The sequence below is a fragment of the Pteronotus mesoamericanus genome, unplaced genomic scaffold, assembly GCF_021234165.1.
Source record: "Pteronotus mesoamericanus isolate MK-2021 breed Mesoamerican mustached bat unplaced genomic scaffold, CSHL_Meso_final scaffold_54, whole genome shotgun sequence".
Classification (NCBI taxonomy): domain Eukaryota; kingdom Metazoa; phylum Chordata; class Mammalia; order Chiroptera; family Mormoopidae; genus Pteronotus; species Pteronotus mesoamericanus.
In genome coordinates, this window is record NW_026555321.1 from 42026948 (window position 1) to 42053465 (window position 26518).

General features: G+C 42.7%; 1 protein-coding gene across 5 annotated transcripts in view; it reads left to right on the forward strand.

The window, feature by feature from the left end:
• Window positions 1–5764: 5764 nt before the first annotated feature.
• PXK (PX domain containing serine/threonine kinase like) overlaps window positions 5765–26518 on the forward strand; it is a 70404-nt gene continuing 49650 nt past the window's right edge. For 4 of the 5 annotated variants that reach the window (XM_054595543.1, XM_054595544.1, XM_054595545.1 and 1 more), the window contains exon 1: window positions 5765–5969. In XM_054595543.1, the coding sequence (XP_054451518.1) occupies window positions 5868–5969 (102 nt within the window). In that variant the 5' untranslated portion in view covers window positions 5765–5867. Of the gene's footprint in view, window positions 5970–14537; window positions 14569–26518 lie in introns of those variants that run through there. The other variant, XM_054595547.1, reaches the window with a different exon arrangement.

The window sequence follows — 26518 nt, forward strand, 5'->3', positions numbered from 1 at the left end:
GGCTTTAGATGGTGGCTCTGACCACAGCTAGATGCTTTGATCAGGGAGGTAAGATCAGGTGTAGTTGGTTGGATCAACCCACGTTTCCTGGAAAAAGATTTTTCCTCCTGCTAGTAGATCAGTAACTAGATTTTTATTATACTTTTTCACATTAAGGGAACAACTAAATGGGTTATTTGAAAGAATTATTCTAGTCACTAGAGGGCAGTGGTGTGTATAAAGTGAGTATTTTAAACCCGTTTAATATTGTACGATACACTAGTTTGTGACCAAGATGAAAATAACCAAAATCAACTTGACAAGCATGAATACCATTCTCATGAGTTTCAGAATGGGCAGCATTCACAGGCTCAGATGCACCTGAAAAAGGTTTGCTAATAGATAAAACACTACACATGTTGAAAATTTGTTACAACATTGGAAAAATGGGAACTTGCACAAAATACGGACTTGAAGCCATATTTAAATTCTCCTACAGAACTCATTTTCTGTGACTTAGCCGTCTTGAAGTGTAGATTCATAAGTGGGCTGTGATATGATCATTAATAATAGCTACCATTTTTTCAATACCCAATGAGCCAATTTTCTACATTAACTAATCCTTTGAATAACTGTGAAGTTAATCTTACACTGTTCCATTTTATAGGCAAGGAAACAGACTAATGCTGTGTGGCTTGCCCACGGTTGTGCAGTTAGTATGCAGTAGAGCTGACATTCAAAAAGGCTGACCCGACTCCAAAGCATTTCTTTTTTTCCATCACCCTGTGTGTCTCATAATGTTTCTGTTACTAGGGCATTGTCTGTTTCTATAATAGTACCTTCTCATGTGGCATTAAGTATTTGGAAACATTGTTCTATAGATTTTTCTTTTTGTATTCAGAATGTTCTCGATCTTATTCCCTGCTACAATTATAGCGTGTTCCTGTATACTATTACTTCATAGCTTCCAGCCATCCCTATTCCTACCCTTTTTCTAAGTGGACACTCAGTGATTACTTGTCTTCAGAGCAGAATTATTGAATGGGTTACTCTAAATATGAAAAATGTACACGCCATGTATGGTGGGGTAGGGTGGAATGTCAGAACTCGCTGTTAGCTTATACTGTGTAACTCAAGAGTAGTTTCTCAAAGTCATTTCCATTTTTTTAGTGCTCCGTAGTTGTCATGGTCTTTGATCTCTTTAAATCAGTAAAAAGTTGGAAGAGACAAGTAGGCAAGACGTTAGGGGTGCTTTCCCGTAAATGACTTATTTTTACTTGGAGCCTAGATTCTCAAACCAGCTTTGTTAAAGGTGGCTAGGCTATAAGGAAAACTGGCAGGTTGGCTTTCCCATTTTGAACCCTGTACATATGAGCTGCCAAAAAGAATGACTTCTAATGGAAACATGGGGGATCCTCACATTAGGAAATCCTCTCCCAGGTAACAGAGGTGGCCTTGACTATGTGAGGTCACATTTGTACTTACATGGAAGTGAGTACAAATGAAGTGACTAAAATAGCAGGCCAAATTGTGCTAACAGTTTCCACATAGGGGCATTATAAGACTGCAATGTATGCAGTGTTTGATTGTCCCGGGAAAATAGACTCATCTTAAGCAATTTCAGCCTAATGTACTGGAAAATTGCTTAACAGATTTTTATATTCTATTAGAAACATTTCAGATTGGTAAAATGCCACTTGTTTCTTTTTCTGAGCAGCAGATCTTTGGTAACAACAGGGAGAAAGCCTTACCACAGCCAGCATTCATCTCGTGGACTTACGTATTTGTCTAGAAAAACAAAGTGCTAAGTGCACAACAGTACCTCTTAGGTAACCACAGGTTTTCATTTTGCACTAAATTATTAGCCATTTTCTTTTATGTTCTTAGAGTATGATTCAGAGACCAATTTACTCTCAAAGAAAATTGCTATTAAATTACACTTATTAAATTTTTATATTAAAACATACTCTACCAAGGGTTGACTGTCACTCTGAGCAGCTGTGCCACTCTGAATGCCTCATGTGTTGGCATAACTTATCAACTGGCTCTATCTGAGCGGAATTGGAGCACGGTGGAATTACTTTTGGGCTGCAACTGAGTATCTCCAGAGTCCCAGATGTTTTACTTCCTCTGTTCTTGGCTTGTTTTCATTTGAATTACAGCAGAGACAAGAATTCCCAACATCTTCAGTGAAATTTCAGGTTGGAGCAAAATCAACTAGCAAAACATCTAAGTTCAAAATCACAAGAAAACCCAAGACTAATGTTGACACTACATAAATAGAACTGAATTAATAGGAAGTCCCATAGACAATTTCTAGGTGGCTCTTAGCTATAACACAGTTTATGTGACCTATATACCCTGGGAACATTCCTCTGTGATGTGATGGGCAATATGCACACATAAGGGAAATAAAAATGATCAAATGTGAGTTGAATTTTGTCTTTCCAGATCATGAATATTTTAAGAAATAAAACTTTTGAGTTGAGAGGTAATGCCACTTAGGAAGCACTGAGTTTTCCACAAGTTTCTATGATTTGATTTGTGGAGCAGTTGCCAGGTCTAGCAGCATCATTAAAAAAATTCATCTTTAGCCGATCTGGCCAAATGTCAAGTTGTTAGATAACCTGTGGGACATCTAACCTTTGGCAACATATAAGAATATAAATCTTTTTCCCTTGATAGCCATTAGTTGTAGGGTACATGGCAAAAACTAAGGTACTGCATACCTCATTAGTTTTGCCCAGACTGACAGACTGGAAGCAAAACTGATTTGATTCAGCTCAGCCCTACACGGGGAGGGTTTCTGCAGATGCTGTGTGAACTAGTTCGAAAGTGGAACAGATGTTGAGGCACTCACAGAGTTTGGAGCCTGGTCTCCAGTGAATCTAGGGATCCAGTTAAGTCCAAAATCCTCAGAGAATTACTGACAAGGCACTGCTTTGGGAAAATGAAAATGAAATTATAAGGTTCACCACTGTATTTATTCTGAGGGGCTTGCTTCTGTGGCTTTTCAGAGAAAGGGAAAGGCCAGACCGAGAGTTGGTAGTTTCTGGCTTCATCCCATCAAGTACTTGGTTGCTCACTTTCAGTTTCCTTTTCCTAGTAAGGAAGACTAGACAAGGTTGTTATTTTATGACCTTTGTACTTTGTAAGATCTTTTTCCCCCCTAATCACACAAAATATCTTCATTATAGACATTTTAGAAAAACAAGAGCATAAAAATGGCAGACATCATGATGCCACTTCCTAGACACCCTAAGATAATATTTTGGTGTATCTTCTTGTGGGGTTTTTCCTATAAATATTTTTAAAACTTGGGATCATACAAATGCATGTACAGTTAGTTGACTCTTGAATAACACAGGGGTTAGGGACACTGACTCCCATGGAATTGAAAATCCACATGTAACATTTGATTCCCCTAAAACTTAATCACAGTCAACCCTTGGTATCCAAGGGGGTTGGTTCCAGGACCCCCCATGGATATCCAAATTTGCAGTTGCTCAAGTCCCTTATGTAAAATGGTGTGGGGAGTGCATACAATCGGCCCCCTGTATCTGCAGATTCCCAACCCTGGATTAAACATACTGTTTTTGATCCACGGTTGGTTCAGTCTGTGAATGCAAAACTGGGGATGATACTGAAGGCTGACTTATATTTATTGAAAAAAATCCACGGATAAGTGGACTGGGGCAGTTCAAACCTGTGTTCTAAAAGCCAAACGTATTGTTTCCTTTTTTGTTTTAAACTTACTATTATATCAAGAGCATTTCTCAACATCATTAAATATTCTTTGATAATCTGATTATTTTGATAATCTGATTTTTAATCATTGCAAAATATTTCAATTATGTTGACCACAATTTGTCCAGTTCCCTATTGTTAGATACTTTTCTTCACATGCTCTATAGTCCCACTGATCTCTGATCATTTCCTTAGGGTACCCTCCTAGAGGCAGAATTACTGGTTGAGAACATTTTCAAAGCCCTTGATATATATTGTCAAATCCCAGCACCAGGCTTATTATATGGTAAATACTCAGTAAATAACTGTTGCATGAATAAATGCCTTTCAGAAAGGTTGGACCAATTTATACTTCTACCAGCAGCATGCAAGAAGAGCTTTGTTATGGTCAGTCCACATGACAGGAGAAATGATTAAAGCAGAATTTGGGTGTCATATTATGGCAATGAAATAATCCATTTGCCTTAAAGAAATAAAATTTAAAAGTTGAATCCTCTCTAAATGGAAATGATTTTGTTTTAATAGACTGATGCTTTTAAACACACTGGGACAAAAACAATGAAGGAAGAGCTCCTATTATTTTAGGACTGAATCAGTAAGTTCCATGTTTTCCTCTTCACATTTTTATCCACTGGGTCTTAGCCCCTGTGTAAGTCTGTCAAGGCTCCTTTGCCACTTGGTGTTGCCCAACAATCCCATTAAGTTTGAGATCTGGAGAGGGTACCAGTTAGATATGGTTTAGGCATTTGCTGTGATGTCAAATTGTTTTGGGTGGTGGTGGTGTTACCAAGAAACTGTTCTCTTGTTGTCTGTAATGTATAAATTTAGGGGATACAAATTTAAGAGTTAGAAGCCCTCCATTATGTGAACTGAAGAAAGAAATATCATTTGAGCTTTTATTATGTGCCAAGCCCCTTCCCATCCTACTGCATTCTTCATACCAAACTTTCCATACAAGTATGTTTATCTTACAGAAGGAGAGCTAGGCTCAGAGAGGTTGAGTAACTTATTCAAGGTCACGCAGCTGGTAAATGCCAGAGCCCTGGAGATCCTGGTTGTCTAATTCCAAGTCTAACTGATCCTGGGATACTGCCCTGGGAGAGACCAGTGTGGGTGGGATCTCTATGTGTGTGTGGGGGGGGTAGGGGTGGTGGGGGGAGGCTTGAGGTTGTAAGGAGTGCCAGGACTGTGGCCTTGGGTTCAGACAGACTTTGGGACGAAGGTGGGCGCAAAGTTCTCTGGCTCTGGGTTTGAGGTTCTTAGAGCTGGTACAGTGGGACTGAGGACCTCAAGTGAGGGGTCATGTTTGAGGGTTCTCTGGGTTGAAGGATTTGTGGACTGAGCTAAGAGCTGGGGCTAAGGTTAGAGGCTGGTAGTCCCTGGACCAGTGCCCATTTTTTAGGGTTCCCAGTTAATTCAGAGCATGGGGCTGAGGGTTCTGCAGTCCAAGGGCTCCAGCTGTGAGATCTAATTTTGAAGGCCCAGCTCTTAGGTTTTTGGGTTTGAAGAGTGAGGTGCAGAAGTTCCCGTAAAACCTGAATTGGAAGGACTTGTTTTAGAAAAATCTCTGGATCTGCAGGGTGCAGACTGAGAGTCTCATCCTTGAAGGCCTTTTTTTTTTACTGAGTCTTAGGGTCCTTGGATCTCAAAGGACTGGGTGGCAAAAGTCCAATTGTAAAGGTTTCAAGCCTGACAGTCCCAGCTTTTGAGGGCCTAACGTGAAAAGCCCAACTGGGCCTGAGGGTACCTGGATCGCAGGGCTGAGGACGCAGTGTCTTCGGATCTGAGGGTCTTTGGACGCGATGGCTTAGAGTAAAGTGTCCCCGGTCAGAGGACCGGAGCCAAGGGTACCCGGTGTGAGTTGCAGCTGCGAGGATCTCGGAGGGGCGGGTCCAGGGCCTCTCGATGCGGAAGTTTGGCGCTAGGACCCCGCGGGAGGCAGCGGCGAGAACGGCGGCCAGTGATGACAGCAGCGGCGGTGGGGACGGTCGGCGTTAGGACCCCGCGGGCCGGGCGGGTGGCTGCGGCGCGTGGGGCGGCGCGTGTTGACAGCGGCGGCGGCAGAGCCGGGCGGACGGCGGGAGTCGGCGCCTGTGGTTCCTGCCCCTGGTCCCGAGGCGGTGGCGGACCGGCGTCCCGGGATGGCCTTCATGGAGAAGCCGCCGGCCGGCAAGGTGCTGCTGGACGACACGGTGCCGCTGACAGCAGCCATCGAGGCGAGCCAGAGCCTGCAGTCCCACACGGTGCGCGGCCCGCCGGTTGGACAGACGGCGCGGGGCGGCCCCGGGCCGCGAGAGGCTGCGGGAGGCTGGGCAGGGAAGCCCGGGCGGGCGGGGACGAGGGCAGGGGTCGGCGGCCCAGGCCGGGAGGGCTTTGGGGCGGCGGTGGCTCTAGGTCTGGGCCCCCGGGGCCCAGGCTCTCGCTAAGGTCCGGAAGGCTCGACGGTTGGGATCGCAGCCCCCGGGGCCAAAGAGCGGGAGGGGCTCGGCGGTGCCCTGGAGGGGACTCCGAGTTGGGGGTGGGGCTGGGCTCCTAGGGCCGGGCGGTTAAACTGACCGTTCAGGACCCTCCCCTCCCTTTATACCCGCCGCCAGCCTTCTCTTTGAGGCCGCCGAGTTTGCCTCCTTTCCGCTGGGGACCTAAGTGGTGGGGAGGAGGGTGTGTCGGGCCAAATGGCAACGGGACTTCAGAGCCTGCTTGCTGGGTCAGCTGAACGAAAGAGGCTGGGGTCTGCAGCCACATTTCCAGGTCAGGTGCTTGGCCGAGGCACTGGGAAACCGTGGGGGAGGCAGTCTGGAGTCCTGCTGAGGCAGGTGTGTGAATGTGCTCCTTCCTGACTCTAACCTGCTATTTAGTGGGCAGTGGTAGCATTCATTGGAGTTTAAAATCCACTGGAGTAGTATAAAGGAGTAATAGGTCCTCATAGTAAACACTGGCAGAGTTCATTTACGTTACATATACTGTCTTTTATGTGGCTTTAAAACCATGGTTGTTTTCATTTGCCTGTACCTTTTTTGGAAAGCACACTATACATTATAATTTACAAGTAATAAACCCAGGAACTAGGAAAGAAAACAGGAGCTGCAAGCAGTGGAACTTCGGGAAATAATGAATGGGAAGAGATTCCTTAAATTGTAATGTTTTGTTAGGTCACTGAATGAGATTCCTGCTCAGAGGCTTGTTTATTTACCATTGCAGTGTGTTTGGGGTTCATCATCTGGAGGCTAAGTCCCCACAATAGCCTTCTGTTTCTCTTTTGTTCAAGCTGTTCTGGTGACTTCAAAGAGACCTTTTATTCTGTTGTCTTGAAGTGGGACTTTTGAACCTCAGTTTCCTCTTCTGACAGCCATGCTTTGTGGGGCTTGGATTGTTCAGTGTTCATTTCCAGTTAGGAAAATGATTGTATTTTTTAAAAATACATTTTATTTCATTGTACACATCTTTAATCCTGTTCTATGGACTTGTGAGAAGGCAGAGTAGTGTATAGGACAGAATGTTAAACCCTCTGTAATTTGTGCTAAGGGAGTATGAGTTAAGGGTTGAAATTTGGGGCAGAGAATCAATAAATTTTGCTATTAAATTAGATTTTTGACTTGACTATTGGCAAGTAAATCTAATAACCTTTTAAGGAGTGGTGTTGAATCTTTCAGGTTTATTTTATAATGAGAATAAATAAAGAGATGCATATAAATGCTCACAGGTCACTTCTTCCAGGAATCATTCCATGATGGCCGCTGCCCCAAGCCATGTGCTCACCTCCACCTTAATATTGATCAGCTTATTCTGTAATTACTTCTTTAGTTTTCCTCACCACCAGGCTGTGAGAGGAGGGATACTTCTTGTTCATTTTTCAGTCCTAGTCCCTGGCGTCTGATAGGATTTCATGTGTTTGTTGAATGAATAAATGAATGAATTGCAACCTTACTTTGCCTCTCTGTGTAAAATGGTAGTGATGAAAATTGGGACAACATGGTATTTGAGGCACTAAATTAAGGGGTCAGTGCTTCAGCAAGGAGAAGAAAGATATAATAGAATTCTTTTTCTATTGCAGAACTTTTCTTTAAGGAAAATAATTTAGAATAGAGAGAATGGCAGTTCCTATGATGACTGAACACAAAAGACAATGACTCACAGGAGACCCATAGAGGCAGATGTGTTGGAGTTAAAAAAAAAAAAGTAGCCTTGTCTTGCATAATTTTTGACTCTTCAGTGTTCTTGTCATTTTAGCTGTAAAATCTGAGACAGAAATGTTGCATCAGTCCTGAACTTTATTGAGAGAATCATATGCTGATGCAAAGTTTTTGGACTATTAGTGCCTTCTGAGTAAGTCCCTTTAAAATAGGAACTGTTGGAAATTATTTTGGAAAGAAGTAGTTGTTGAGGGTGGAATATAGAAGAAATAGGCATCGTTTCCTGTTAGGAAGGTTGAAGGTGGCTTTCTGGCTTGTTAGCCAAAAGGAGATGGTGTTCCAAAAGTCAGAGGGACATCGTCCCTTTGTAGTGCTCAATCTCTAGGAAGTTTCTCCTTGGCTATATGAAAGAGACATACAGAGAGTATATAATAGATGGCCTTTGGGTTGGAAGAGGCAAGACTGCTACGATAGGGGTTTTGGCTGACACTTGCTGGTCATGTGACATTGGAGCGCGAGTCACTTAACTTTTTTGATATTCAGTTTTGTCATATGTAAATGGGTTAATAAGTGCCTGTCCTGCGTGCCTCTCAAGGTTATTAGGACACACAAATGAAATAATATTTATTTATTTTTAGAGGGAGGAGAGTGGAGAAAGAGAGGGAGAGAAACATCAATTGATTGCCTCTTGCATGCCCCCATCTTGGGACCTGGCCTGCAACCCAGGCATGTGCCCTGACTGGGAATGGAACCAGCAAGACCTTTAGGCTCTCTGACCAGTGCTCAATCCACTGAGCCATGCCAGCCAGGGCATGCAGTAACCTTTATGGAGTATTTGTAAAGTGCCTTCCTTCGTATTTCTGTCTATTCACTTCCTGGCGACATATATGCAAAGGGTTATAATGCAGCACATTAAAATACTGGTATTGCAAGTAAGCTAATTTCTGCCCATAGTTCCTTTCATTTATCAAGGTTTTTTAGCCTTGGGGAACAGAATTAATAGCAGAAAATTTTAGGCTACGTATGATTTAGGATTTGTGGACTGGAGAGGAAAAATTTTTCCAATTGGAAAACAGTTACCAGAAGGGTGAAAGGAACAGAAGCGTGCCACTAGAAAGGCATGTTGGGATGAACAACAGGCAGAAGGTACAAGTTGGTAGGTGATTTTGTGCTTGACTGGTTTGAATGATTTTATTTTCACTTTTATAGAGCACAGTGAATTTAGCTTCAGGAAATAGACCAGGCTTCAAGGAAATGAAGCTTCTATAAAATGAGAAAGGACAGTATTTAGGAGGAGGATGCTTTTAGTTAGCATTTAGGGGTAGGAGGAAAGAGAAGAACTTTCCAAATAAAAGGAATTCTGGTAAAAAGCCACACAGGTAAGTTGTGGGAAAGTTTGGGAGGACTACAACAAGAGAAATCTGTAAGTTCTTGGCTACACCAGAAGGAAAACTTTTAAAGTCAATAGACTGAAAAAATGCTTACCTCGCTGAAATGGAGAACACTGACAATTTTGGAGAGCATTGTTATCAAATATGCATATCCAGTTTTTGCTGCTCAGTATGCTGTGGTGTGATAGCTCTCATTCTCAGTTTCCCCCTTTTAAAATGTTCTGTGAGATTCAGCTGAATCAGGGCCCATTTTCTCTGCATTTGGTGCATTTTGTTCTTGATAAACAAAAGATAATTTTAGTGATATTTAAGGCATAACAGACGAATTTTAAATCTGTACAAACATAATATTACATGTTAAGATCTTTACTGAAAAAGGATCTCTCCTTGAACCTTTGACTTTTAGAAACTATTCCTACAGTTCATTTATTCAACGACACTCATTCATTTAACAAAAATGCATTGAGTGCTTACCTACTAGGTGCCTGGCACGTGCTGGGGACGTGGTGGTGAACTAGACAGCTCCTGCTTTCAGGCAGCTCTTGTCCTGTCAGACTCTGAGGTCTTCCGTTTACAGAGTGTATGGGAGTCAACGAGAATATTTACGCATCACAACACAGATGGTTTTGAAGTTCCTCTTGCAACTTGGTTTATTAAGCATCAGCTTCCTAATCAGTGACCTTTTTAAAATAGTCTTTAAAACTTTATCCATATATTATCAGAACACCTATTCAAATGTGCTGCTAAATTAGGAGACATCATGTCTTCAGATCCTGACGTTTTAAGGTGATCCAGTACTCAGTACTGGAATCTATCTGGTCTTTTGGAGGGATGATATTTGGGAGTTTTTAGAATTGCAAGTGATACTGAATACTTAAAGGTTTTTTGTTGAAGATGTTTGCATAGACCAATGCAGAGAGTATGGTAGTTAACTTGTAGTACTTCCACCTATTATAATAAAATAATACTGGTTATTTTCTGGCAATCTAATCAATCATCTCCTACTTGGTTATATATTTTTCCTCACTTGTCCTTGAAAACTGTGATGGATGCAGTAAGAAAACTGAGTTGGAAGCTTTTAGAGACTGGTAATTTAGAGATTGTAAGTAACCTTTTCCTATCGAAAAACATAATTTTTTGCAACCTGATTTTTAATCCTCTTATATCACCTCTTTTGAGGGGGTTATGGCAGTATCACACTAGAAAAGTTTCTTGTGATAGGAATATAAGTAAGAAGCTGGCTCTAGTTACTAGGAGGAAAGGTCGGACCCTGGGGCTGAAGTTTATTCTATTGGAAAAAAATAGTTATATGCTTTACTCCCTAGGGGAATGATGGAAACAGCCATCCTGTATAAACAGCTTCCATGTGGATTGTGATCTTCAGATTGTTCAGAACACGGAGTTTTGATTGAGGGTCTAAATCGATTCATTTGAAGCAAGTAATACAAACTCATTGCAGGCAGGTAGCGGTGCCTTTTCAAGCTGCTGGAGGCTTCTGGTGGCTGCACATGAACTGAAGCTCCTTTATGTTCCAGCTTTGGACATCCTGAAAACGGGAGACCTGGACAACACACATTGTTTTAGAACTTAAGTGTTTGAGGGTGCTGGAGGAGGGAGAGTAGTAGGCTTTTTCATTCTATTTTTCCCCTTAAGCTGGAAGACATCCTTGTCAGTGAATTCTTTCATGAGTAACATGCACTCGGTGAGGGGAAATGAAGGGTGTGACTCTTTTTCAGAGGAGACGATGGGCCCACCGTTTTCACGGAAACTTTTGACTAAGGACTACAGGGAAAAAACACTTATCTTGCATAAATCCTTGGGCTTCAGGAGGGGAAGAGTTTATGCAGATGACCACTTAGTCTCCAGTTGATCTTGCTGACTAGGAAATTCGTATTAAGTCTGGCTGCTTCTGACTGAAAATCAAGATATCATGTTGCTTCCTGCTTACTGAAAGAGTACAGTTGAAAGGGAATTCCGTTGCTGTTGTTGTCTTCAGATAATCAAGTAGGTATTTTTTGATATTCAAGAGAGTAAGTACTCTTCTGTTTATTAACATGTTAGTTTGGGGAATTCATTGCAGAGTAACAGGAGTCTTCCTGGAAAGCCTTGTGTTTTTTTTTAACAGCTTTGTATAATGTACATGTCATTCATTTTACCCATTTAAGGTATACAACTCAATGGCTTTTAGTATATTTACAGAGTTGTGTATCTATTACCATAATCAACTTTACAGCATTTTCATTACCCCAAAAAGAAACTCCTCAGCCTTTACCCTGGAAAGTTTTATAACATTGCAGGATGCTAAACTCAGGATATATTCTAAGCACAAGTTCTCTAGTTCTTCAGATCCAGCTCCTTTAAGGATCTCATCAGAGAAACAAGTTTTCCATAAACGCTCATACACATGTTTAGGTAAGCTCTCAGAACCTCACTGACCTAGAACCTCCTCTTAGGCTGTGGATCACTGTTAGAAAAATTATTAAAAACCGTAAACTTGGAGAATTCCTTATTTTAGGTGGTGAGATATGTGCATCTAAAAAATGCAGTACACAAAGATACCCTACTTTATGAAAATCCTGTATTTAAAACAATAGATGAATTATGTTCTGTTGGCTTGAAAAAAATTGCTGTAAGTTGCAGCTTGCCTAGTGCATTTAGTGTGCATGCTTAGCTGACTTATTAGGCAGTGCCGCAAAGCAGGGTGCCTGAGCCCTAGCCAGGGTTCCGCCTGCTTATCATAGTGCCTCCGTTTATGAGATCTAAACAAGGCTGCCCACATTTCTTTGACATGGCTCATCAAAAACAGGTCATTTCCCTCCTCATTAATTCAGTTGAGGGTTTTTTACGGTAGTGGAAGGAGGGGATGAATGGAGTGTTGGTATGGCAGAATCCTAGATGCAAAAATATCTAAGAACCACCTGTAGAGGTGAAAAGGGAAAGCAGTGTTCATCTAGGGCCTTCCTCTGAGCCTGCCCTTCCCCCAGGGAACAAGCGATTCCTGGGCAGGGACTCATTGCACTTTAGTCCCACACCCACGCATGCACCCACATGCACTCTCCTGGTTGCAGAAGCATAAGGAAATGAAGCCTGCATTGGGCCTGCTCACACTAGACCTCTAGTGTCAGGCCAGGGGGCTGGCCAGCTTGGCAGCACCCACCGACCCACCAGAGCACAGGGAACGGCCGAGTGGCACGTTGCCATGCTCTAGGCATCTCTGCATGTGACCATGTAGATCACCACATTCACTAACAGCCTTATGCTCATTTATTCCATGAGGACTTCTTGAGCTCTGGCTCTCTAATGGGCACTGTGGTCAGCTCTAAGGGTCCAGTGGTGAGCATTTGGGCTGCTGAAGGTGGAGAGGTAGGTCTGTGCAAGGAGGGCACACCTCTGCCCCTTCCCACTCCATAAGTGATTAGGGCCTCATGCGCAGCTTGTTCGCGTCTGTCAGTGTCTTTCTCTTCGAGATTTTTTTTTTTAACTCTAAATCCAGCCTTTCCTGTCTATATATTGATTGCTCTCTTGATTTGATTTCAAGTTAGAACAGCCCCTGGCACATAGTTAGTTAGCATTCAGTAAATATTTATTGAATAAGTGAATTTGTTGGATGAATGCAATTATCTGAGGTGCTTCCTATAGGCTGCTACCTGCTGTCTGACCTACAAGCTGGTTATGGTTCTCCTTCCTCTGAAGATCCCATTCAATGTTGGCCGAAAGTTGCAAGCATTTTACGTACCTGTTTTTTCTTACTACCCTGTTTTCTATTTATGCATGCCCCTCCAAGCACAGGTGAAACTGTACATAACTTGAGTAGAGGGACAGTGCCTTAATGACCTTGGATGAATTGCTGAGTGTCTCCAGCTTCAGTCTCTTCTGTAAAGTGGGGATAATATGCGCTGCTGTGAGGATTAACTGAACTCATATACATGGAGCATTCTGAATAAAGCTCAGCACATAAATATCTGCTGTTTTGTTGTTGATTACTTTTACATTTGCCAGAGTTCTCATAGCTTTTTAGTCATTCAAGTATGTTGAATGGAAAAAGGAAAGTTATTTATGTAAAAGTTTGCCTCACCAGCAACTATGAGCACTTTTGCTAACAAAAGGAAAAAAAAAATCAGCGACATCTCAAAGAGCAACCCGCTCCCCTCTTCTTTTCTTTTTACCCTAAGGGACACTTTAGAACAGCCAGGCTGAGAGAGGCAGCACAGGGTGCCCTTACTCGGCCTGCCTGGCTTCAGAGCTGATTGTCAGTGTCAAAGGCTGCGGGGGAGGTGTAGGCTCTGCCACTGAACTGGCACATGAGCTCCTGGAGGCGAGGCCTGAAGGGAGGAGGCCCCTGGCAAGTGCCCATTTCAGCTCTTCACCTCCCAGCTTTTGCTCATCAAGGAGGAAACCCAGCATCACAGCACACGCATTTGACCTCTGGCTGCAGAGTGAAAAATAAAATAGAGAGCCCACTGCTTTGTTCTTTCCCTGCCTTTTCCCTGGCCAAGTGACCATGCTGCCACTTGTGAAGGGGTGGGGAGCGGCTGACATCTTCAGAATGCAGCTTCCCGAGAAAGGCTTCGAGTTCTCTGTAGACCAGCTGACTCTGTAAGTGGCCGTGTTCCGTGGGGTTGGATGGTTTTCTCTGTGTCTCCGTCAGTAAGCCTCTAAGGTGGTGGAAACATCAGCAAGCTCTTATAAAAGGTCCCCCAGTGCCTGTGACAGGCACTGTGCTGTGTATTCAGATGGAAAAATAAATGAAACAAGGAGCTTATATCCTTGCAGAGGTGGCAGACACCTAAACCGAAGGTGGAGGAGTGCCAGCCTGTGCCTGGGAGCAGTGAGGTCGCTGTGAGGTCGCTGTGAGGTCGCTGTGAGAGTGGCTCCGTCCGTCCGGAAAGGCTTGACAGAGGCCTCCAGAGGGTGTGTTCTGAATCCCCGCTCCCCAGGTTTCTCTTTTAACTTAAAAACTCCTTTCCTAGTAATATTGAATTGTACAAATCCCCTCTGGAAGTGATTTTAAATCTAAAAATTATTTTATTCAGATCAGTGAATTACTAAAAATTATATTAATGTGAGAGATCTGAATTATACTGGTTTTTGCAATATCAGAGACGATAAGAACTGTGATAAGATGATTACAACTTAAAGCACTAATAAAGAGCATCTTTAAACAGTTTGCAGAATTACCATTTTCTTTTTTAGTCCTCACCCGAGGATATATTTATTGATTTTAGAGGGAGGATGGAAGAGAGAAACATCCATGTGAGAGAGAAACATCCACTGGTTGCCTCCTGTACGCACCCCGGCTGGAGATTCACCCTGCAACCTAGGTATGTGCTCTGACTGGGAATCGAACTGCAGCCTTTTTGTGCATATAGGACAATGCTCCAACCAACTGAGCCACCTGGCCAGGGCCAGAGTTATCATTTTTATGATGATTCTACTTCTTGCATTTCTAACTTCTTGCTAACTTGTATTTTGCCGTTGGCGTTCCTTGAGCCTGTCTTTAGTCATGGTCCATTATGGGTGTAAATGAAATCATATATGACAAAAAGCAAAATCAATTAAATAGTTGTGTAATGGTCAAAACCTTGATAAACCAACTAAATCATGAATATACTCATCTGATCTCCATGACCTCCCCCCGACCTGCACCATGCTCCCTGAGTGCACACTTGAAGGCTCCTTAGTCTGTACTAAGTTAAAAGGAGAAAATATTTAAATAATTATTTTATTGACGGATTTTTGTTAAAAAGTAGAAATAAAACAGAAGCCTTATAGCCTTTATCACATTAATCCTGAGACACTTTCCAGAGCCCTCTGTTGTTTATCTTGTTCTAAATTGTTACGAACTGATCAGACACTGATTTGGGTGACCATTTTCTCAGTTCTCCCGTCCTGACTGCATAGGAGTGGAGCTCATTTATTATATACAGTGGAGGGTTTAGGGCAGTGGTGTCCAGTGGAAATATCTCATATAATGCAAACGTATATAATTTTAAATTTTCTAGTAGCCACATTAAAGAAGTAAAAATAAACAGATGAAACTAATTTAAATAATGTCATCTACTTAACATACTATATCCAAAATATTATCAACAGGTAGTCACTCTAAAAATTATTAATAATATTTAGTTAGTCATACAAAATTTTTTAAACCATGTATATTTTACAATTCCAACATATCTCAGTTTGGACTAGTGCTCAGTAGCTGTGGCAACTGTTTTAGACAGCACCGATATAGATATTAAAAATAATATCCAGATAAATGGTTTCTCATGTGGAAATAGATTCATGTTATGTTAAGTAGAAACAAAGCAAATCATAACATTGTATTTAATATGCTTACATTTTTATAAATATCTATGTTTATATCTATAAGTAAGTAGCCTATACTGTACTGTACAGTACTGTAACCACTAGACTACTTTAACTGAATAACATTTAAAATTCATTCTCTTAGTGCCACTAGCCACATGTGCATACTGGCTGCCATGTTGGACGTCACAGCTTTAGGTCATTACTTTCTTCAGCCCCCTGAACTGATTGAGAAAGCCTGAGCTTGGTGAGGATCTGCAAGCCCTGCAACCAGGGGGGCTTTAGGTTCATTTATTATGCTGCTATTGTTAGATTTTAACAGGAGCCTCGTGTGGAAACAAAAAAAAACCTACTCAAAGACCTTGTTTCATTTTGGTACAGCTGAAATTAACTGCCATTCAAATTGCTGAGTACTCCATAAACCTGATGTCTACTTTAGGCATGCTTATGTAAAAATGCTCCTTTCTGCTTCTTCAGAACCTGCCTAATGTTTGTGGTGGGGCTTATTTAACATGGTGAAGAAAAAAAATCGTTTTCTTACCTGTACACAGCTTCTGTTAGTGCCCAGGTTACATTCAACCCAGATGCGTAGACAGCAGTTTGTGTACCTGTGGTAGGAGGGGGGCTACAAAGTATGGGGATGTTTAAGTCAGGAGGCAGTGGGCCAGGCAGTGTTCTGAGAACTCTATGGCTATAGACCGTGTTCAGCAGAAGTAACGCCTTCTTGAGTGTAGTTGGTAGGATGCATGAATGTCTCACATGAGATATACAGCAATTTGAACATTTCACCTAAAATGTCATATGGTGTGCTTGAGTGCGATATTGTTATGTTACAGAATTACATGCTTATGATTTTGTAATAAAAAAGAAGTGTTATTTGTGCCGGACCCTGTGTATTAACTCATTATTATCCCCTGCCTGGGTTCTTCTCTGCACTCTGCCCCTCACTCTCTCCGGCTTCCTCCTGACTTGATGGGCTGGTTTTGCCTGTTCAGCTGACCTCAGTTCATCAAAATGAGAGGGTATAGGATGTGAAAACATTATGCCCAATCCTGTAGAACATAGGAACTGCTGGGCCCTGGGTCACACAGGCCTGTAGTGACGTCCATTCTTACCACTGAGCACTTTTGTTTTGTTTTGTTTTTTAATCCTCACCTGAGAATATGTTCATTGATTTTTAGAGAGAGAGGAAGGGAGAGGGGGAGAGAGAGAGAAACATTGGTCAGTTGCCACCTAAAAGTGCCTCAATCGAGGATCAAACCTGAAACCTGGGCATGTGCCCTGACAGGGTATTGAACTGCCACATTTTTGTGTACGGGACTGACGCTCCTACCAACTGAGCCACCCAGCTCAGTCTCTGAGGCATTTACAGTCTCTGAGCATTGGGTTCTTACCAAAGAGGTAGTGACACCTCCAAGCATTCCTGGGAGATGGAATAAGCTGAGGAACAGAAGGCGTAGAGTAAGTGTTCCATAAACATAACAGTCACTACCGTGAGCTCTGAGGAGATATGTAACAGCATGACATGTATGGTCACATGGCTGGCTATGAATTGGAACTAATGTCTCAGGAGAACACAGTGACATTTCTGGCCTATGTAGAATAAAGTTATGTGTAGTCAACCCTTCATTATCCTTATGATGGTGATCGCTTCTACTATTAATGGCTGAGAACAGTAGGGACTCCCCTTGCTTGACTTCAACTCATAGTTTCAAGCTTCTTTCCCACCAGATGTTATACCACCCCTGATGCAAGTGGAAGGGTTAATTTACTTGACTTTCATTTTCTGGTTTCCCAGTCTCCCCAGCACAGTAAAAGTGCTGATGAGTCGTAAAATGACCAAAAGTTCCTTTGTCAAAGGAAAAAAGATGATAGTTTACATTTACCATTGATAACATACTGCGCTCTTATCCAAGCTCAAGTAATCTCAATCCTTATCACTCAGGATTCCTTATATTAAAGTAGCATGTTTTAAATTACATGTGTAGCAAACCAAGGAACTTTTTAAAAAATTGTTTTTCCTGATTAGAAAAGTAATTGTGCTGTCAACAATAAAAAATAAATAAAAACCTCTGCTCATTCTGTAATGAATATATATGACTCAGAAGTAATAAAACCTATTATTTTAAAAGAAAAGTAATATATGCTCATTGCGGATATCCTGAAAAGTATAGAAAAATTTAGAGAATTTAAACCACACATAATTTTATCTCCAGAGACAATTGCTGTTACCACTTGGAGTAACTGCAAGTGGTTCCCTTTTCCGGTCAAAGTTATTACAGAATTTATTTAGCCTTTTTTCATATTTAACATGATAGCATAATACCTTTTCCTATATAATAAAAAATTATTTTAATAATATATCCTTTCCTTTTTTTAAAAAAAAGATTTTATTTATTTTTAGAGAGAGGGGAAGGGAGAAAGAGGAGAGAAACCTTGATTGGTTGCCTCTTACACACCCCTAATTGGGGATCTTGCCCACCCAGGCATGCGCCCTGACCAGGAATTGAATCTGCCACCTTTCAGTTTGCGGGACAACGTCCAACCCACTGGGCCACACCAGTCAGGGCTAATATATCCTTTGAAAGTCTTGCATATTCTTCCACTAACTGGATAAACCATAAATAACTTAGCCTTTCTCATACTGTTGATATCCAGGTTATTTTAGGGTCAGGCTCTTTAATTAACCCCCTTTGAAAGTGGGTGATAGTTTGCTGGAGTGATGGCACTCCCTGTTAGAAAGCGGAGACTGGTAAAATGGTTTCCCGCGTTCAAAGAGAATGGCTGCTACTTATTATTTCTTCGGTGTTCTTCATAGTGCTGCTGCTGTCTCCTGTGCTTGCTGATTAAAGCCATGATATAGTCCCCAGGAGACACCTTGTATTTGCGATTTTCTTAGCAGGAAAGAAAAGTTATAAAGCTGGACTTTGTGCCAGATGCTCTAAATATACGATCTAATCTAATATTCACCACAACCCTGTTGGAAAGGTATGACTTTGCAGGTGAATAAACTGAAGCTCAGAGAAGTTAGGTCACAAAAACTAGTACGTGGCTAAAACCAGGTCTCTTTAAATGGAAAGCTGGTGCCCTTTCCCCCTGGGGACTTGTGCAGATGGGATGGGGGAGGAGTGCACATTGTGAGTGATCCTCACATGGTGACCGGCCCCTCCTTCAGGCCCTGGAAGGACTCCTGGTGGCCTGTCATCTTTGGGGCAGTGGCAAGTGGTGGTAGGTAGAAAAGTGGCCCCAGGGGAAGGAGCACTTCAGTTATAGCAGGTAACTGGGGTTGGTCCCAGCCGAGGGCATGATGGGTGCGTGGTACGTTGGCCACCTTAGCTACCAGAACCTACATAAAAATCATTCTTTCCAACCAGATTGGAGTTTGTATGTTTAACTGTCTTTTCTAGCCAGTTAAATATGTGGTGCGTGGGCCTCTGAGATTACATTCACTGCGTCTGTTTCTACACTTTTAGGGTGTCGACCCAAGGGATGTGAGGATTATTGAACAAGTAAAAATTACGTTTCATTTTTAATTGCCATTTAATTGAGCCTCAGATTTTTGCAGGTATTTTTTATTGCTTTGATGTAAGACGGAATACTGGGTTCCCATCTTAAAAATTACATAATTTGCTTTGGCATTATTTAGGGGTCTTTGTAAAATGCTACAGGAACTGCTCTTTAAAACAGGGGTCCCCAACCCCTGGCCATGACCTGTTCGGTCCCTGGCCTGTTAGGAACCAGGCCACATAGCAGGAGGTGAGCCGAGGGGTAGGGGTTGCGGGGGGACAAGCCAGGGAAGCTTCGCATTGCTGCCTGAGCTCCACCTCTTGTCTCCTCCCTCTGCTCACCCTACCCCCATCCCTGTCTGTGGAAAAATTGTCTTCCTCGAAACCAGTCCCTGGTGCCAAAAATGTTGGGGACTGCTGCTTTAAAATGTTGTAACCAGCCCTGGCCGGTGTGGCTCAGTTGGTTGGAGAATCATCCCGAAACTGAGGGGTTGAGGTTTCATTCCCTGTCAGGGCACTTGGCCTGGGTTGTGGGTTCATCCCTTGTCCCTACACTGGCAAGTATCTGTTCGGGGAGCATATGTGAGGCAACCCATTGATGCTTCTCTCTTGCATAGATGTTTCTCTCTCCCCCTTCCTTTCTCTCTAAAGGCAATGAAAAAATGTCCTCAGGTGAGGATAAAAAATAAAGTAAAATAAAATGCTGTATCCATTCTGTAGTCATATCTGATGTCGGAAGAATTTCTGAGCGCTGCTTTGCAGCATTTCTCCTCACGGAACGTTGGCTGTCTTTGAAGTCGGTGTGGAGCAGGGCAGGAGCCTCTCCCACGGAGAAGCGAGATGACTTCAAAAGGCCCAGAGAGTGGAGAAGCCCGAGCAATAGGGGATAGGGCCCTGCAGCACCCTGCAGAGCTCAAAGCCTGCTCCTGCTGTGTTCCTTGTTCCTTCTGTGAACACAGTGGAAACTGAAGAATTTGTTTTGCATTAAGTTAAAGCACATGGTTCTATGATTCCATCAGTTAGATTTTAAGTGAAATTTATTTCAGTTGAAAAGGAGATACAGTTGGCGTCACTCACCTGCCACAATGCAGGTCAGGATAATGGTGAGTCTTCAGATGCTTTTAAAAAGCCTTAATGTTTTCATTGGTTTGGGGGGAGGTTTTGCACATTATTGGACTGCACAGCAATTAAAATAAAACAAAAGTGCATTTCAGCACTGAAAATCTGTAGATGAGACAACGATAAATAATGAATATTTAGCAGAACAAGGAGTAATTATTAATTCTAAATGAGAGATTAAGGACCATAAACCACCAGGCAGGTGGCCAGTGAGCTGAACACAAGTCCTGCAACTCTGAGAATTTCCTCCAAAATCTTGCTGTTCTTCATGGTGTTGCTGCCCACTGCCTGTGAGCTGCAGCTATTGTGTTGTGTGATACTGTGGGTATGAATAGTGAGTTTAGGTGAGGCGTTGGGAGAGCACATGGAGATTTTCTTGAGAGTGCTATTTGACTTCCCTGGATAGAGGTGCACATGGAAAAGGGCAGTATGCTTCCTCTTTGCCAAAAGTGCAAGCCATCAATCAACAAATACTCATCAATGAATGTTTGTCATGCTTCTGCTCTTGGCCAGGCCTTGTGCTGCTTGCTATTAGGAATACAAAGAAATGTGTGATTCCAGCCCATGAGGAACTTAAGCCAGTTGGAGAAATCCCCCAACATAGACAGACATGGGGCAAAACTAGCAGTAACATGATTAAAAGGCTGAACTAGGTTTTTAATAGGTAGAACAGCAAAGCAAGGGGAGTAAGAGGTGGTTAAACACAAAAAGTAAGAGGAAGGTTTGAGTAGAAAGAAAAGGTTAGGACAGTTTGGTCAGGTGGTTGAAGAACATGGAAGCTAGGTGAAGGAGTTTGCGTTTTATCCTTGGCCAGTGGAATCTCTGGAAGGTTCCTGACTAGGGAAGTAGCATATGTTGTGTGTCCAGCAAGGTCATTTGTGCTCAGCGTTTTTTGTGGGGCTTCTTTTCAGGAGGAAACAGGTTTGGGAATGAACCAGAGGAGTGGTGTAGTTAGTGTGCCCTGGAGACAGACCTGCCCTCGTAGTCCAGATCCACCACTTTCTAGTCAAGGCATCTGTCCTCTTAGATACCCATTTGCCCAGCTATGAACGGGGGTAGTGGCTGTTCTGTGCTCACCTGAAAGGGCCATTGGCAGATCGTGTGAGTGGTGTCTAGAAGCCTCTGCTACAGGCCCAGTGTCAGGGGTCCCTTGAGGACTTGGGGTAGGTACCTCGTACGCCCAAGAAGGCAGGAGAACGGAGTCCTCATGAAAAGGCAGGGAGGTATGGGGGTAGGAGAGACTGAGATTTGGTGGCTGCTTCACTGATTTGTTTTCTTCCTCTCATGAGAAGGTTTTTATTTTTGTAGTGTGAAGCAGCTTCCTATTTAAGAGGTTTTAGAATTGTGGTTCTTACCCCCGGCAGCACCATTAGAATCACCTGGAAAGTTTTAAGACCTACTAATGCCTGTGCCTCAGCCCAGACAAGTTAAATCAGAATCTTGGGACAGTGGTGTCTAAGTAGGTATCTTTTAAAAAGTTCTCTAGGTGATTCTAGAATGCAGCAGAGTGGGGACCCTCTGCTTTAGAGGTAGAGATGTGGGAGCACTGACAGGTTACCTGCAAAGTGCCTCCCTGTAAAATACCTCCGAAGAGCTGCCCTGTCTTTCTCTACTTTGGGTCTCAAAGTAAATCTGACCTCTATGCTGAAAGAGAGGAGAGAATTGTGTGAGTTAGGCTGGTTTAAAGGTTTGCTGAAGTTTTGGCTTTAGTTCTTCTAACACATTTCTTTCCAAGTGGTCTGTGTTTATAACCTTACTAATTTGGAGCCAGACAGATTCAAAATAAATTATCTTTCCTATTTTTCCTAAAATCTCACCAAACTGGGGCATCTTTGAATACCAGCCTACTGTGCAGTGAGATCTTAAATATCTTTTGGGAAACTCAGGAGACACAAAATGCCAGTAAGGATGCTTACTTGGAAAATGGTGTGTGTTGGAAGCGTCAGTCAGGGGAGGGGCCATGACGGCCCTAACCCTGCATTCTCAGGGTTAGAGTCCATAGGTTAGGGGTGAACCACCCAAGTTCCACAGACTAGGCAGGACCCCCATTTTTCATGGCTGCAGAAGTGTTCCCCTAGGGCACTGAGGGTTGTCGGCCATGACTGGCAGGCCGGAAGGTCTTGAGAGTCAGTAACTTGGGTTCCAATCCCCAGTCAGTGCTTGCTGGCTCTGTGACCTTGGAGAGCTCAGCTCACATTGCTAAGCTGAGATTGCCTACCCTCTAGGCGACTGTGAGATTTGAATGAGAAGTATTGAGTAAGGATCTTAGCAAAATTCCTGGCACAAAATCAGTGCTCATTTTCCATTAATTCTTTCGCTTATGTAAGAAATCACATGGTCTTGGCACCTTTCCAGTTTGAAGAACTTCAGCACCAGACCACGCTGACTTGCCAAAATGCCCACATGCTAGGGCTTGACCAGCAGCCACCCCACCCCTCCAAGATAAGGGGTGTGGTATCCTGAGGAGGAGCAGGAAGAAGGCCCTTTGGGGAAGTGGCAACAGATGGCACAGCTTGGGGGCAGGCATAGACCTGTGTGACGCAGGGTAGCCCTGCAGGGCTCTCAGCCCTCCCTTCTATGCCCGATGGGCCTCAGTGGTTTGTTTATACACATGCAGGTTCTGTTCCACATCAGAGAGGGTGGCAAAGGTGGGAATGAGTCACTGGAGGATTCAGGGCGGCTGACATCAGCTCAGGAGGTGGAGCTGACTGCCAGTGTGGGGTTTCTACTGGTCTTCAAAGCGGTGTTCTTTGTGTGTTAGTAAGAGCTACAGCCCAGTTTTCAGCAGTAGACAGGCGTACTATATTTCTTAGTTTACTGCATTGGAGATTTGAGGTGAAAGTACTCTATTTTTTTTTTTTTTTGGTCAGGCTGGTTGGTGGTTTCAAGCAAACTAAAATAATTCAAATAATTTATAGTTAAGGAAACAACTTGCCCCACTGAAGTGGAATAAAAATATTTCTGAACATCATCTTATCTTATTTTCCATTGTCTTTCTGTATTTGTAATGACATGGTAGGTGGCCCAGGGTAGAGGCTGGGGGGCTACACTGAAGCCTCATTCTTAATGTGCCTTTTCAGGCAAAACCCAGTGGGTGGTGCTTGGGGGCTGCCGGTAACTGTGTGCACCTTCTGAGTGGACATGCCTATGTTACCAGTGCTTTTGTTTGTGGAGTACCAGCAGGTTGTGACCTTGAGTAGATTATGACACAGAAGTAGCCTCCACCATGAGAAGGTTTTCTTCCTCTCATGAGAAGGTTTTAAGCCTCCATGGACTGGGATGACCTGCTGTACTCAATGCACCTGAACCTGGGTTTCTCAGCCTCTGCACTGTTGACATTTGGGGCCAGATGATTCTTTGCTGTGGGGGCTGTCCTGTGCTTTGTAGGTATTAGAAGCATTTCTGGCCTCTGTCTACTAGATGCCAGTAGCACCCCACCCCCCGCTTCACGGTGACAATCAAAGAAGTCTCCAGACACTGCCAGTTGTCCTCTGGGGGAAGAATCACCCTTTTTAGAGGACACTGGCCTAAACACAAGAGTGTCTTGGCAGAGGCATTAGCTAATGTGTCATTTTGGGATATTACAGTCAGACATCAGCACCCAGCCCTACTTGTAGCTACAGCTTCCCTTCTGCAAAGGCTTTTCCAAAACATTATCGTGTGCTGTTTTATAGGCAAGTTAAAAAGAAAAATCTAAACTAGGTGTCTGCACAGGGAAGGAATGGAGTCTGACTATATACCTTTCTCATTTGGAGTTAATCCTCAGCATGAACAAAGCACAGGGATTGGAACATCATAGGTACTTAGATGTTTGCATTTGGCAGTAACATCTTTGTAAAACACAGGTCCAAACTTTAAACTTTAAAAAGTATATAAAGCAAGACAGCAGATGTTTACTTAGTATCTACCAAGTGTCCAACATTGAGCTGGAATTTTAAAAAATTAATATTATTCTTGTAAATCATAGTGAAGAAATGGATACTCCAAGTTATTTTGGAGAATTAACATTTCCCCCCAACTTTAGAGTTCAAAGAAACTTGTCTACGTGCAGTTGCTTGGAATTAATTATACGTGCTAATCTCAGCTCTACTATTAGAATGTAAAAGCCCAGAAAATTTGCCAGTAATACAATTCTGAGAAAATTTCAGAGCTAAAAGACTGATCCAAAAATGTAACAATGTCAGATGTTTTTAACATTTGGCTTTACTACTCAGAAATAATTACATTAGCATATTGCTTAAGTGATCTGCCCCATTACACAAATAGATTTTGAAATACTTATTTTATAACCCCACATGAAACCAACTAAGCATGGTGCCAGGCTTATAGTCACTTCACTCATAATTGAGTGGATATTGTTGAATGTATTATCCTTTACATATTCCAGAGAAGGCAGAAATTCTTGCCTATATGGACTTTATTGGCCTTTGCTAAATCAACAGAATGAAATGACTGTGTAATAAAATCTATTTTTAAATCCAGTTACCAGGTTAACAATGTTTGCTTGGCTTTATTTTCTAAATAACCTATTTAAATTAGAATTCATTCAGTTGAAAGGATTTGTTGAGTACTGTGTTGATAAGCACTTATTGAATAGTGACTATGAATAGTGGCTAAATCATACCATCTAATGATATTAAAACAATTCTGAGCGTTTGAGGGAAAAATGTTAACATACTTTAAATGATTTAATTTATACCTTTATTGGCAGTGAAACGACACCAGGTGTTAGACCAGTGGTGTCAGACTGGACCTTGGTTCAGCAGCCTCGGTACTTGAGTTCTGGCTAAGAAAGAATTCAGAGACAAGACTCAAACTATAAGAGAGTTTACTTAGAAAGGCAGAGGTAGAAGAAATGGGCTCGGGAAACCAGTTACAGAGACTAAAGAAGGGCCCTTGTTGCTTAGGGTTCTTGTCTTGAGGGTATTTATCTGGAGGTCTCAGGGGAGGATCCCAACAGACTATTCATCAGCTTTCCAGGTGTGTCCTTTCAGGGTCGTGGTCTCAACTGATTGGTTAGCACGAGGGCAGGCGGTCATTAGTCAGTGCAGCCGGACCTGATGTCAGCCATGACATGCTTGTCTGGTTTTGCTGCTTTTCTGGGCCTGGAGCTGAAACAAAACTGAGGCCTAGATGCATTTGATGTGGATCACAACCTCATTGTCCTGAAGCTTAATGCTTAAGGGCTGTTCTCTGCCCCCCTTATTCGGCCCTGCCCTAAGGGGGTCTAACCCACATGACTAGCAACATGCCAGGGGAAGAAAGGTCAGAGGGTTGGAACCACACGACCAGCAATGTGAAAGGTCAGGGGGTCTAAACCGCATGATCAGCAATATGCTAGAAAAGGAAAGGTTACCCTGGGGATGAGGTCCTTGTTTTCCCAGGTTTGCCCATTGCTACGCACCAGGGGCTTTTTGCCCTGGCTACCTGTGCCTGGCCCATTGTCCTTGCTTTGCTCATGTCTAACTGCCTACCACACCTTCATAATAAATTGCTCACTTAATTAAGAATTACCTGGGGTACCCTGGCCGGGTGGCTCAATTAGTTGGAGCATCATCCTGTGCACCAGAAGATTGCCGGTTCAATTCCCAGTCAGGGCACATACCTGGGTTGCTGGTTCAAACCCCAGTTGGGGCATGTATGGGAGGGAACTGATCAATGTTTCTCACATAGGTGTTTCTCCCCCTTCCTTTCTCTCTAAAATCAATAAAAAACATCCTCAGATGAGGTTTAAAAAAAAAAAAAAAAGAATTAGCTGGGGATGCTATTAAAACTTCTAATTCCTAGGTTTTTATCCTAGAGATTCTGATGATGCAGGGTCTGGGAATGTGTATTTTTAACATCCCCTGGCCTCTGCAGGGAGCAGGGAGATTTTATTGGTCAGGCAGGTTTGGGGGATTTACAGAATATGGCTTCTTTGCAAAATGCAATCACTGCCTATCTATTTCACCTTTTTCCTTGTTTTCCTTATCATGGCCTTTTTTAGCTGACTGTGCATATAAAATGCAACATTTGAACACTAAAAATCACAGATCTTTTAGTCTCCTGACTGCCACCCCATATATTCATTACCAGTTTCTTTCAATGGTAAGTAATATCTTATAAAACTATAGTACAATATCACAACCAGGACATTAACATCAATACAGTCAAGATACAGAGCATTTCCATTCCAAGATGTCGGGGAGGAAACATTTTCCTGTACCCTTTAAGGTACTTTTGGCTAGCCTAATAATCAAATTGACGTGAGACAGATTAGCAGGAGAAAAATAAATTTAAGTTTAGTAACATGTATACTTCCAGGGATACCAGGAAAACTGAGTAACTCACTGAAATG